General features: G+C 39.0%; 1 protein-coding gene and 1 long non-coding RNA gene across 4 annotated transcripts in view; one reads left to right on the top strand and one right to left on the bottom strand.

Annotated features, from left to right (window-relative positions):
- Positions 1 to 5952, top strand: part of LOC129696917 (uncharacterized) — a 32058-nt gene extending 26106 nt beyond the window's left edge. The window contains exons 2-3 of the long non-coding RNA XR_008723421.1: positions 3431 to 3487; positions 5814 to 5952. This is a non-coding gene — a long non-coding RNA (uncharacterized LOC129696917). The remainder of the gene's footprint in view (positions 1 to 3430; positions 3488 to 5813) is intronic.
- rgs7bpa (regulator of G protein signaling 7 binding protein a) overlaps positions 5772 to 14452 on the bottom strand; it is a 61707-nt gene continuing 53026 nt past the window's right edge. For all 3 annotated transcript variants that reach the window (XM_055634990.1, XM_055634997.1, XM_055634984.1), the window contains exons 3-6: positions 13853 to 13983; positions 10218 to 10368; positions 10080 to 10150; positions 5772 to 5909 (exon numbers count right to left, since the gene is read on the bottom strand). In XM_055634990.1, coding sequence (XP_055490965.1) covers positions 5818 to 5909; positions 10080 to 10150; positions 10218 to 10368; positions 13853 to 13983 — 445 coding nt within the window. In that variant the 3' untranslated portion in view covers positions 5772 to 5817. The remainder of the gene's footprint in view (positions 5910 to 10079; positions 10151 to 10217; positions 10369 to 13852; positions 13984 to 14452) is intronic.

The raw sequence follows: 14452 nt of genomic DNA, 5'->3' as shown, positions 1-14452 counted from the left end.
GGTTCTCCAGTTCCTGATCGAAATCATGTTATAACCATTTTGGCCCGTGTAAACAAATAGTGTTTCTTTAATTCATCACATGTTATATCCAACTCGTCTTTTGCAAACACGTATTAAAGCAAAACTGCAAGTTCTCCATTTATAATGGAAATTATTGTTTATTTATAAGAGTTCATAGTGACTGCCTGGCTTTTCTATTCTATTCCTTTATTTGTACATCCCAAGCATCCCATTTACTTATTGTCAGTGTTATCCTCTAATTTATGTAACCTCTCCTCAATCTTGTATTTGACTGCATAACATTTCATCTGCTATGTCTGCTATTCCATCAGACTGCCCATATGCTCTTGAGGTCTATTATTACCTGTAGTCTGTATTGCATTTGTATTATTGTGTACCATTTTAAAGATTATTTTTATTAATACAATTCTTTGCTTGTTTCATTCTACAAGATATCCTTGAGTGTACTAGAAGGATTGAAAAAGATACAAAAGCTCACTGTTTCCAAGCATATAATTTGGCAATGTACACATTTTGGCTTGTACGTATCCAAATCCAAATGATTAACATATGTTTATATGTTTAGAAAAGCAATAGTCCTGGTACTGATCCTCCAGTCCAAAAAACAAAGTTCACCATGCTTCCTTCCGTGGCAGAACGGTGGCACAGCAGTACGGTTGCTGCCTTCCAGCACCAGAGACCCGAGTTCAATCCTGACCACAGGTGCTGGTCTGTACGGAGTTGGTGCATTCTCCCGTGACTTGTGTGGGTTTTCTCTGAGATCTTCGTTTTCCTCCCACACTACAAAGCCATACAGGTTTGTAGATTAATTGGCTTGATATAAATGTAAATCGTCCCTAGTGTGTGTAGGAAAGTGTTAATGTGCGGGGATCACCAGCCGGTGCGGACTTGGTGGGCCGAAGGGCCTGTTTCCGTGCTGTATCTCTAAACTAAACTAAACATTCACTTTGCCAATTTTCTATTCATGTTGCAACTACTTCATTTATTCCACAGGTGTCACTGGTGACATGCCGATCATGTTCACTTTATTCAATGTACATTGTATTCAGTGAAATACTTTTAATTGTTTTAAATGTCCTGGTGTCTCAGCTTTTGCTTTTCTTCAGCTTTTGGTATTTTTAAAAAGTTAAAATATTTTTGGATTTTAATATTTTATGTGTTTCTGAGACATATTGAAAACTTCAGAGAGGTTTGATATCAGGGGCTATTCCAGGTCTGGAGACAGACCAGTCTATTATTTTCAGCTGTTACTTAGACAGTTTTAGTTTCACTTTAGTTTAGTTTGTCACATGTACTGAGGTACAGTCAAAAGCTTTTGTTACAACTAACCAGTCAGCAGAAAGACAATACATGATTAGAAATGATCCATGTACAGTGTATAGATACATGATAAGGGGATAACGTTTAGTGCAAGGTAAAGTCAGCAAATTCCGATCAAGGAGAGTCCGAGGGTCATCAAAGAGGTAGTGATCAACAAAGATACAAGATACAAGATACATTTAATTGTCATTTGGACCCCTTGAGGTCCAAACGAAATGCCGTTTCTGCAGCCATACATTACAAACAAATAGACCCAAGACACAACACAACATAATTTACATAAACATCCATCACATCATTGTGATGGAAGGCCAAAAACACTTATCTCTCCACTGCACTCTCCCCCCCCCACGATGTCAGAGTCAAAGTCAAAGCCCCCGGCTGGCGATGGCGATTGTCCCGCGGCCAATAAAGCCACGCCAGGTGGTGCGAGGTCGCACACCGGGTCTTGCTTTTAGAGCCCCCAGCGTGCGCTCGCAGAGTCCCGAGGCCATTCCAAGCCTCGCGGGGCAGTGATGTCAGGCCCCGCTCCAGGAGCTCTTCAACCCCGCAACTCGGGCGGGGGAAGTCGCCGTTGCAGGAGCCCTGAAAAGCGGTCTCCCTCCAGGGAGCCGCGGGCTCCCGGTGCCGCCGTCCACAGACCTGCCGTTGGAGCCTCCGACTCCCCGGTAGCAGCAGCAGCAGCAGCAGCAGCAGCAGCAGCGCTCCTCCACCGCTCCACCCGCTCCGGACTCGGCCAGCCCCGCGACGGCGACGGTGAGTCGTAGCACCAGAGTCCCCGGCTTCTTCCTGTTGGAGGCCGCTCCTCGTTGCGGCCCCAACGACAACGGAAACCCGACGAGAAAAGGTCGGGTCTCCAGTGCATGGAGAGATTTAAAAACTTTCCCCCTCCCCCCTCTCACCCCACCCCCACCCCCCCACACACACACCCCCCAACAAAAAATAACAAAAACTACATTAAAACACAGACAAAAAATAATAAACCGCGGACAGACTGCAGAGGCCGCTGCTGACGAGAGTCACGCCGCCCACCGTAATCGGTAGAGACCGTGATCACTTCTGACTCCACATGCGATGGTGTTACAGACACTGCTCCCACTTGCAATGCCACAGCATAGAAGATCTGGATGGCTATTAGTGAAGTTGATAAATGGAGATTCACAAACGTTTGCTCTTATCCTCCTGATTGAGTCCTGACGCAGGGCCTCGACCTGCAAGATTGATCATCACATTCCCTTTACAGATGTTGCTTAACTCATCTCCAGTAGTTTGTTTCTGTGCTAGAACTTCCAGCATCTGCAGTCTCTTGTGTCTCTGTAACTTTCAAGTTGATCAGTGATAAACAATTTTTGGCCTGAAGATGCAATTGATGTAATTGGTATTTTCTAAGATGTAGGTGGTTGCAAGAGAATCTGTGTTGGTGCTTGTCACAGATAAAAAGATGAACGAATATGGGAACAAAATAAATGTGATTAGAATTGTTTATTGGCATGAATGATAAATGGATTGGCTAGAATAAATATGTTTCATGTTTCCAATCCCTCTATTTCTCTGTTCATCTGTTGTTGGAAACAAACTCCCCCTGGTTTGCTAAGGCTGCCTTCTTTCTAAAATATGCACATTCTTTCGGTGATGCAAATGATCCAATTTTCACCAGTAACTATAATCAATAAATAATTGTCAACTCTTAAGATTTAATATAATACTTATTTAATTAATGTAAAATGTGTTCGCAATTAACAGTCAGAATTATCTCTGGCATAGCTAAGGACATCAAATGGAACACAATCCTTAATATGTAGATATCATGCTTTTATTTTCTATTATTAACAAAGTGTCATAATTGCTACAAGGTGATTGTATACATGGCTATAGATACATTATAGATTTTAATATATTGCACGTTAGATTGAGTCATTCTTTTAATTCAAACAAAATTAAAGAACACACACTATGGTACTGAAGGCTAAATTTATAGAGTGACGTTTGTTACAAATCTAAATTGTATTATGTATGTACATGTGCAACAAAATGACTTAATATCATCTATAAAGGGATTAGTAATATTGGCTTTGTTTCCAACCCACAGCTGTTGCCTGACTCACTGAGTATTTCCAACAGTTTTGTTGAGGTTTTCTCAAAAATGGTAAGATTTAGCACTGGGGGAATGCCAGTATTCTGCACTCCAAATATTGCAGTTTATTTGCTAGATTTCTTTGATAAACATCTTGTGCCAGATAGCACATGGTCTTTTTTGCATGAATTCCTCTTCTGGTTAAAAACAAAAATCACTTTTTGTCTCAAGGCAGATGAACGTGAACACTTTCAGGTTCAACATCTGGGGAATGACCTCATGGACTAAACCAGCCTGATTGATTTTTGCTTAAATCAGCACCACTAGTTTAGCACTCAGGTGACAAAGTCACAAATTGCCTCTGGATTTATGTCATTTGTATCGTTTGCTTCCTCACCCTAAGTCTCACGTATCCTCTACCATACACATTACTAACAAGGCATTGAGTATAAAAGTTGGAAAATCACGTTGCAACGCTACAAAACTTTATTTAGGCTAAATTTGGAATATTGTGTGCAGTTCTAGTCACCCCACTACACAGAGGATGTAAAACCATTTGGAGAGGGTGCAGAAGAGATTGCCTGAATTGGAGAGAGTTAGCCATAAGGAAATGTTAGACAAACTTGGATTGGTTTCATTGGAGCATCGGAGACTGAGGAGCAAACTGATAGAAGTTTAGAAAAATACAAAAGGCATGGATGGGATTGACAGTAAAAGTCTTTTTTTCCCAGTGTGGGCATGTGAAATACTAAATGCAATCGATTTGAGAATTGAGTGAGAAAGTTTACAGGAGATGTATACGTCAAATATTTTACAGTGGTAAAAACAGATACAATAGCAATGCTTGAGAGGCATTTAGACACACACATGAACAGGCAGGATATAGACCACATGCAGGCAGATTGGATTAGTTAGATTGGCAATATGGTTGGTACTGTCATGGTGGCCTGAAAGGCTTGTTCCTCTTTTATACTAGTCTATGTTCTAAGGTTTCTGGGTTTTTTTAATTGAAATACAAATATTACCAGACAATGGAAGTCCTTTCAGGTTTCCTCCTACCACTCTTATAGAAAACACTGCCACAATGATAATGGAGATTTGGACTAACCTAACCATGGTTATCAATTTCTACCCATTACTTTACAAAATACTTAGATATGAAGTAAGTGAAACGCAGTGATGGATAAGTTTGACATCACTGGTCCAATGTCAGTAGTCCCTCTCAAGCTGAATCTCTAACTACTTGAGCAGTGTTATTTTCTGATGAAATGATACCAACTGCTTCCATTGAATTATCAGAAAGCCTGTCCCACATAAAGACCAATCTGCTTACAAAGATCAGAATGCACCTCCCTTCAGCAGAGTCTCTTGTTCTAATTTTTTACCAAAAATAAATAGTTTGGCTTTTCATAATATTATCTTATGGAAATAATAAAAATTGTACTTATGTAAATCATACCATATCGGTCAATTTTCAAAACTGAACATGTACAATTTGTTCATTATAATCCAAACTCTGCTTCACCCAGATCTGCTACCTTCATTTTCTATAAATTATGAACAACTTTTTATATGCATAACTACACCGATAATTTGTACAATGACAATATTATTATATTGATTCAATACTTTTAGTAGAGATCTGAGTTGCTATCCTGATGATTATTGAGCAATGTTCCTTATGTTTGGTAAAAGTTCATTCTTGAATTCTTTCTTTTTCAGACTGAATTCCATCTGAATTTATAATCCACAACTACAGTCAAATCCTATTACATCATATCTTGTTCAACTTTGGAGTCTGTCAAATATTAGTCAAATGGCATAGTCCACAGAAAGATTGCTTCCATTATTGTGAACTATAGGGGTTCTATTGCACTGATTTTTTTGAAGACAGAGGAAGCAAGGAATTAATTAAGGGATACTTCTCGAGTAAACAATCTATTACTATATTTAAACTACATTTTCATCTTTTTCCAAATTTAGCACAGCAACTCTATATTCCAAGGCAGTTTTAAGGAAATACATGTGCCATTCTATCTGTATTAGGCTGTGAGCTATACATCATTTATCCATATACCTTTATCAAGTTATAAAAAAAACATGTATATTTTTTTATGTATAGGAACTAAACTTTTGCAGGTTCAGCTTATGAAAATGAAATTTAAAATGTACATTCACGCAAAACACTGCTGGGGAATCCATGAATACTTGTAATAGTTCTCAAAAGAGAATTCAGAAAAGAATAAAAATAGAAAAAAATGACCATCCTGTACAGCAAAAATAAAACAGATATTTACAATGGACAGTTGGAGAAAGCAAGGGGAAATATCTTCTCTCCAGAAGCATTTTTTCCAAAGAATTAATAACAACATTTAAGTTTTCTTTCAATCTCTTTCAGCATCCTAGCTTGACACGAGGCAGCAAAGTCCAAAGAATCGTCGTTTCCTCCGTCTTACGAGTGGATATGTAGTCAGATTAAGGAGACTGCTATCATCTGTACAAGAAATATGAAAAATATAATATCCTCACATATTGATTTAATTGATTAAAACACATTAAAAAAAAGTAGGTTTTCTATCATTGTTTCTGTATGATTGCATGTTTGTAAATGGAAATTAGTTTGCATGGTTGGTAATCAGTCCAAAATAACCATGGGAAATCATTTGCCATTCAGATCAGAAACGCATATGTCAGTCAGGCTGCATTTAGAGCCACTTTGTTCCCCTTAGCTGTAGAAGAACCTAGGAGTACAAGTACAGAGTGCCCTGAATGTGGCATCACAGGTGTACAAGGTGGTGAAGAAATGTTTTAGCATGCAGGTAAATCGGAATGTTTCGTTACAGTTATACAAAACATTGGTAAGGTCACACTTGGAGTATTGTTTTCAATTTAGTCACCCAGCTATAGGAATGATACCATTCAGCTGAAAAGAGCGGAGAGAAGATTTACGAAGATGATGCCTGGACTCAGAGAAGTTACAGGGAGAGATTGGGCAGGCTGGGTCTTTATTCCTTGTAACATAGAGAGTGATGGGATGACCTTATATCCTGTGCAATACCATTAGGGGTATTTTCCCATGATTGAGGAATCAAGAATAGAGAATATAGATTTGAGGTAAATGTAATAGGAACGTGAGGGGCATCTTTTTCCACACAGAGAGTGATACTCACAGTATATAGAACAAGCTGTCTGTGTAAGTGGTTCAGTCAGGTACAACACCACGATTTAAAAAAACATTTGGACAGGAACATGGATAGGAAAGTTTAGATGGACATGGGTCAAATGCAGTCAAATGTGTAATACTGGAGGACGGGGAGTCATCATGGGAAAATGATGGCCTGTGTAGTGGGGGAAATGGTTTGGAGTTTAATGTTAAAAAAAGAAGCCTCACAAACAAATAATTTTGCCAGGAATAATTTGGAAATGATGAGAGTACGAATGATGTTTTCAGGATGACAATGTGGTAGAGCGGTAGAGTTGCTGCCTCACAGCATCAGAGACCCGAGTTCAATCCTGACTATGGAAGCTGTCTGGACGGAGTATGTATGTTCTCCCCTTGACCACCTGGGTTTTCCCCGGGTGTTTTGGTTTACTCCCACACTCCAAAGACATATGGGTTTGTAGATTAATTGGCTCTGGTAAAGATTATAAATTGTCCCTAGTGCATAGGATAGTGCTAGTGTATGAGGATCGCAGGTGGGCGCAGACTCGGTGAGCTGAAAAGCCTGTTTCTGCGCTGTATCACTAAACTAAACTAAAACACGAAGACGGAAACTATGTGCCTAAAGTTACGTCTTTTACTTAACTGTATCTTAAATGTTTTTATTGCTGCAGCCATGCTGAGTGAGTAAAACCCCTTTCTCACGGGGCGACTTGACGCAACAGTTAACCAGAGTTGAACATCGTGGGAACCTCTTGCGATAACCGTACGGCATTCGTGGACCACCGTGGCGCTAACGGCAGGTACTCGTGTAACTTGGTGACTCGGGAGAAAATTCAAGCAAGCTTGAATTTCTCCAAGAGTGGCTTGTACACTTGTGGTTGAACATTGCAACATTATATGCACGTAGTGGCCAGTGCGATATCCGTACTGACTCTTGCGTGTACCGTGGGAACTCCTGCGAACAGTGAACCTGGAAGCTGGACAGAGGGGACAGAAGGTGAGTAAAAATTGTCTTCTGTGGGATTGAATTTAAAAAATAAAGATTTGCATCCGCATATGGACATCAACTTATTCATGAGTTATGTTAATGAGATTCAAGAAAATAACTATAATCTTTAAAAGGGACTTTTTACTGAAAGGTGCCGCATTTTTATGGTCCGTGAGAAATTTTTCACATGTACGTCTTTGAGAGATAGATGCTGCTTGGCCCGCTGAGTTACTCCAGCATTTTGTGTCTAACCTGCTGATTCAGACAGTTTTTGATTTTATCAAGGATTCTGCACTGACTCTTTACTCTGAAACACACGTTGGAAATTTAAACGTGGGCGCAACTAACAACGTCTTACTACCGTGGGAACTCTTTAACTCAGCGGGCAGGCAGCAGTTAATTGTTGCTCCCTTCAGTTTCCCAGGGGGTCGGGATGGGACTGGAGTTGGGAGGGAAAGGTGGGGGAGTCGAGGGAGAGGAGGGGGAGACAGATGGGGGTGTCTTCATTTACTGGCGGCGGGTGTCTGTCACTGAAACAGGCAGGTGAGATTTCACATCCACCTTGTGTGTGCCTCTCTCTCTCTCCCTCCCTCCCTCTCACACAGGCTGAGAGACTCTGCCTCTGTGAGTGTACGTCTCTTTCTCCCCCTCTCCCACACACAGTAAGACCGAGGTACTGTGCTCAGTCCATCTGTGTCTCCCACATACACAGTAAAACTCTGCTTTGTGTGTGTATATACGTCTCCCCTCATTTCTCTCTCTCACCCTCATCATTTGTGCCACGTGATGATTTAATTACACTTGACAGTTTACAATGCTCATTCAAGATTTAACGGGAAAGCTCGGGAGACGGACAAGTCACTCGCACAAATAACAGAAATTCCGAGTACCGTGGGAACTCTTTATCTACCCCCCGTTATATCGTGTGATATCGTGCTAGACCACGACCACTTTACTCTGGTTACATCTTGCGTCAAGTCGCCCTGTGAGAAAGGCCTATATAGGTTTGAGGTTGTAGAATTAATTTGTAAATAGCACAAAAACAAGAAGCTCTTGAAAACACAATCATTGATATAACAACTCCTTTAAAAAAAGTATTCTAAGGTTTTCCGTGGGTTATTACCAAGCAAATTTGGTATCAGGTCAGATCATAAGACATTGGGGCAGATTACTAAAAGCTTGATCATAGAAGGAGACTTTGAGGAGAATTTTAAAAGAGGAAAATAAGATAGAGCCATGAGACAATTAATGGTGGGCTGGAATAAAGTTGGGAATTTTGGGGGACATCTGGATCTTAGAACCTTGATAGCTAGATAGAACATTGCCAGTTGTTGAGGAATTAAAATCTGACAATACAGCATTCTGAATCGGAGTAAATGTCTACACCAGTACTTACCCCAATGTTATAATAGCGACAGACCTGTCCCCATCACTATTGCACTCCAGTGTTATAACAGAGACAGACTTCAGTACTCATCAGTACTGCACAACACTGTTGTACAATCATAGATCCATCTTCATTAGTGAACAATTGAATTAATATATTTTGAACTATTTCCACTAACATAGTCAGGAGAGTGTAACATTATACTACCCTGGAATTTTAATTATGTTTGACTGAAAAAAGAGAAACTGCAAGCAACTCTCAGTGGAAGATATTTGAGAGAATGAACGTTGGTGAACGTTGAATGAAGTTGGTGATTTGTTGAGTAATTTTCTAGATACTATGCAGTATATCAAATGAACAGGAATAAACAGGAAAAAATGACTCAAATTGCTGAGGTAACTGAGTGGGTCAGGCAGATACCCCAGAACTTGGTGTCTTTTATTTGTAAACCAGCAGCTGCACATCTTTGTTTCTCCAAGAATAAACAGGTCTCAACTGAGCAAAATAAAATGAGTGCATTTATATTATCATGGCAATAGTACTACAATACATTAAGAAAAATGACATGTGGACATTTCATATTCATGATTCCAGTATTTGTTCCTAGAAACAATAATAACAGTTCACGATTTCACGACAGACAGTGTCAGAGGTTATGGGGAGAAGGCAGGAGAATAGGGTTAGGAGGGAGAGATAGATCAGCCATGATTGAATGATGGACTTGATGGGCCGAATGTCCTAATTCTATTCCTATTCCTCATGACCTTATGATGGTTGCAATGTTTTCAATGGGATTGGACCTATATTTTTGTGTTTTCCTTTCCAAATAGAATGAGGAAAAAATCAAGACAATGTTAAGTAGTTCATGTTGCTCTGCTTTGCTCATGAGCTAGATTCTCCTCTGTGGCTGATATATTTATAGTAAGCAGTTCCCAGCTGTGTTACAGGTCAAATTGTTCCAAGGCCTTGGAAAACTGACAAGCTGCCTATTTCAGCCCACGGGCTGCACTTCTGTTTACTACCAAGTATTACAATGGTGTTCAGTCTACAGACATCATCAAACTTACAGCCTGAAATAAGTGTTAAGAATCATTTTGAAATATGATCAATAAGGAGTGATACTTGCCTTGGTTCTTTAATGGTAAAGGCATCGTCTCCCTGAGTTTGCTTAGAAGATTTTTCATTTCTCGTATATCCCTGTAAAAAGAGATAATTAAATGAGAAAGTAAATAGAACACATTTCAAAATTAAAATGTTTACTAACCTTTCAGTATTTTCTATGTCTGTGGAAACATGCCACGAATATGGTTGAAGATCTTGAAGAGGAGAGGATGGTGTATCTTCTAAAATTGGAGCTTGGGAACTCTCTTCCTTTCTACTGTCTATTACTTTGGGAACCACCAACGCGTCCTTCTCTTTAAAATTAAAAGAAAGGGAAAAGACAGCAGTGATCATAATAAATGCCCACTGTCCACCATCTTTGAAAAGTTATCAATTTTATGAAGTTTCTATGAAATAAAGGCTCCATAACAGCATTCACCGAAATGTACTGAAGCTAGGGCTCAAATACTGCAGATGAATTTAACTACGTTTAATGAGCAGGGCTATTTCTTGGCAGAACACAAAGTGCTTGCGTAACTGAGTGGGTCAGACAAAATCTCTGGAGGAACATTACAATCTGGTTTGGGAACTGCTCTGCCCAGGACAAGAAGGCTCTGCAGAGAGTAGTGCATTCGGGAACTACACTCACCCCTCTGTAGGAACTATGGGAACTACACTCACCCCCCTGCAGGAACTATACATCAGAAGGTGCAGATCCAGAGCCAGCAACATTGTGGGGGACCCCTTCCACCCCAGCAACGGACTGTTCCAGCTGCTACAGTCAGGCAAATGCCTCCGCTGTCATGCTGTGAAAACAGAGAGGATGAGAAGAAGTTTCTTCCCAGAGGCCATTAGGACTGTAAACTCTCATCTCGCCAGGGACTAACTCACTGTACCAATTTACTGTTGTGTTGTGTCTATTTAAAATTACTGTTTTTTGCTTTTTTGTAGGTGCTGTTAAGATTGCTGTTTTGTAGGGGGTTTTTTACACAATCCGGGAGCATTGCCACTTTTCATTTCTCTGCACATCTCGTATGTGTATGTGACAAATAAACTTGACTTGACTTGACATGGATAGTCAATGTCTTGCATCGGGACCCTTCTTCAGACAGGAGTCTGAAAAAAGAGTCCCGACCCGAACGTTGCCTATCCATGTCCTCCAGTGATGTTGCCTGACCTGCTGAGTTACTCCAGCACTTTGCACAAGATTCCAGCTCCGTGTCTGTATTTCTATTGCCAGATATATTCTCATAAAAGAGAGAAAATGTCCTAATGCACAACTTGTCAATTAGGATCTTGTAAGAAAATGGTTGATAATTTGGGAGAGCCTCTGCAACACATTTTAGAATTATATATTTTTTGAGAAAGGTCATATACCTATTGCTGTTAAATTTCTTCTCAGTTTACATAAGATCAGAATTAGGCCAGTCAAGATCATTATTTATTAGGCTCAAATTTAAACTTGTTATCTGAGTTTGCAAGTACAGCTTTTTTGTGGGACAAAGTTCATTTATACAGCTTTTTCTGTGAAACAGTTTTTTGTAACTTCTCTCTGGAAGCTCTGGCTCTGATTTTATGTTCATTAACATAATAACGCAACTATGTAGATTTCCGTGACTTTCAACAAATCAGGTATGTTCCAATGACCATGATTTTAATTGTTAGAGACTAGGTCGATTTTTTAAAATTTCCTTTGACATATCCCTTGTGATTTTTCTTTACAAAATGGAACTAACTGAACCTAACAGTTTATGATATATTGATGCTTTGTCAAAAGTATATTGGTAAAGCAGAGGCATTGTAAAATAAAAGTGAGAAGTCAAATGCAGAGAGAAAAATTGAGCTACAACTGCTGAAGGTGGTTTACAAAAAGACATGAAGTGCCAAAGTAACTCAGTGGGACATGCAGCATGTCTGGAGAACATGGATAGGTGATGTTTCTGGTCAGGACTCTTCTTCAGACTTATTGCTTATTATGTAGTTATCTTATTCCTTGAGATTTACCCATTACTATTCTCAAGCAGGTCTTAACCTAGAAGGACAATACATCTTTCAGAAATATGACTAATTAATTGTTACTCAAGAGCTGTGGGTACCAATGGGAGTCCAATGAGTGAGGGGAAAATGGGAAATTTTACATCTTTATCCAGAAATAATTAATAATTTGTGGAGAAGGAAAGTCCTCGCACCAGTGCTTGCAGATCAGAGGAAAACAGGAGTTCTCCAAATCACGGGAGCACCAAGCTCGCTGTGAAATCAGTTGCCAACCACCTAGATTCTCTAAAGACGTTGAAAATTATCTCTTCAATATGGCATATGCCTGAGGATTACGGATCTTCTGTTCATATTGCCACTTAAATTGTGCCTTCAAGGATCATGTTAAGAATACAAATTGAGGAACATTCTTTGGCATATCATCCTCCTGGATTATATCCATCGGGACAAACACCATATGGGAGGCAAGTATGCCTAAAACACTTGTTATTGTAGATGTTGGATAAGCAGTTGTCATGGTATTTTAGTAATATGCCATAATTGTATTTTCCTTTTAAAATGGGATGCTTGTCTAATTGCATTAACAGTTGATTCATCTTGATTGTAGGCTGGAATTATTGATACATTGGGACTGGTGTTTACAGGCTAGTTACAGACTCCTTTCTAATGGCTTCAGAAATCAACATGCTATAAGTGAAGATCCCTGACTTCTGCACAGTCAATGATGTGGCCCACCAGCTAACTCAAAGGACAATTTGCCATTTGAAGAGATAAGAAATGTGTACTGAAGAGAGAAGGTATTTTAATGGGAGACTTCAATTAACCCAATATAAATGAGTAGGACCCAGGAGATATTGAGACAGGGTTGTTAAAATTGATGCAAAACTACTTAACAACTCAGTGTTTATGGAGGACCAGTAGAGGCCATGTTCCCCATGATGTAGTATTCATAACTAACCCAGATAATGAGAAAGAAATGGAGATCATTGCACTCCGGGGGATATTAACTATAGAACAACCAAATTTAGCATAATCAGATTATTATATTTAATGCCCTGAGCCAGATTTGTAACTTAAAAAAAAGAAAATTCAAGGAGCAATCAGAATAAATAGAAACAAATTCAAGAATGATATTTGGCAATATTTCAGTACCATATACATTTAATTCCAATGGAAGTGTAATACTGGAAGGTGCAGGACAATTAGCTAAAATCAGTAAACTCAAAATAACATGCACATTTATAAATTGAGGAATGCAGTGATTTATATGATTATTTTAAACAGTCGCATGGTGCTAAAAAGTATACCAATTTAATTATTGCAAGCAATAATGATTTCAAATTACTTAGCATCTAAGAAAAATGTTAATTTGGTATCTTTTGAAAATTCCAATATTTCTTCCTCAATCTTATTCAATATTCTATTTTAATGCGGAATAATTTATTTGCATCCTCGTTCGTTGCAACTCACAATTAGTTCCGGAGCTAATTGTTCCACAAATGTATCCTTAGCGGTTTTAATTAAACATACAAGAGGCAATGGAAATATTGCTGTACTCTACTTCAATGGAAGGTACTTTTATATGCAGAATACAATACGTAACCTATAACATATCATGCATCAACCATAAGTATTTGAAGACATATATCACTACCCCTTAATATACAGACGTTATATTCCAGCTAGTTTAAAGAGTCCGTTTCAAAATGTCTACCTGCCCATTTGTTACACGTAATTTTCACACCTGTAGAGTCACAGATTCTAAATGTCAAACGCACAACTAAAATCTTAAAGTATTAATACCTTTCCAATGAAGTTGAAGGGATCCTAGTAGACAAACTGATTTCAGCATCTCTGTTGTGTACATCTCCAGGCAGCACTGGAGCTGGATATAAAGTCTGCAGATTTCTGGGTGGATTTCCCCATCTTCAGCCCTGCACCACAGCATATGCCATGAATAAATTTTGTCAAAAAAATATCTGAAATATTAATAATGAAAAACTAGGCAGTCCAGAGCGCTAGGCATATTTGCTTCAAAGGAACCTACTACTGATTATAGTTTATAAGACATGTAAGGGGCATGAATGATGAGCAGATATGAATTACGTGGCATAGAGATGCATTTAAATGAGTGCTTATGTAAATGTCATAAGTAATGGATGTTTTATTTGAAGGTATTAGGGAGGATGTAAAATGAAACTTGAGAAAGAAGCAACTGAGAAAGATTACTAATGATCCCAGCATTATGCACATCCACAGATGATAAAGGCAATACAATCAGCAATTAGAGCTTTAACAGCAAACTAACTTCAACTGGAATTGTACAAGTTTCAAGTTTACTCATTCAATGAATGTTATAGAGTCATAGAGCATGGAAGCAGACTCATGCTGACCAAGATGCCC

The sequence above is a fragment of the Leucoraja erinacea genome, chromosome 1 (genome assembly GCF_028641065.1).
Source record: "Leucoraja erinacea ecotype New England chromosome 1, Leri_hhj_1, whole genome shotgun sequence".
In the NCBI taxonomy this organism is placed as follows: Eukaryota; Metazoa; Chordata; class Chondrichthyes; order Rajiformes; family Rajidae; genus Leucoraja; species Leucoraja erinaceus.
This window is presented reverse-complemented; position numbering and strand designations above follow the sequence as displayed.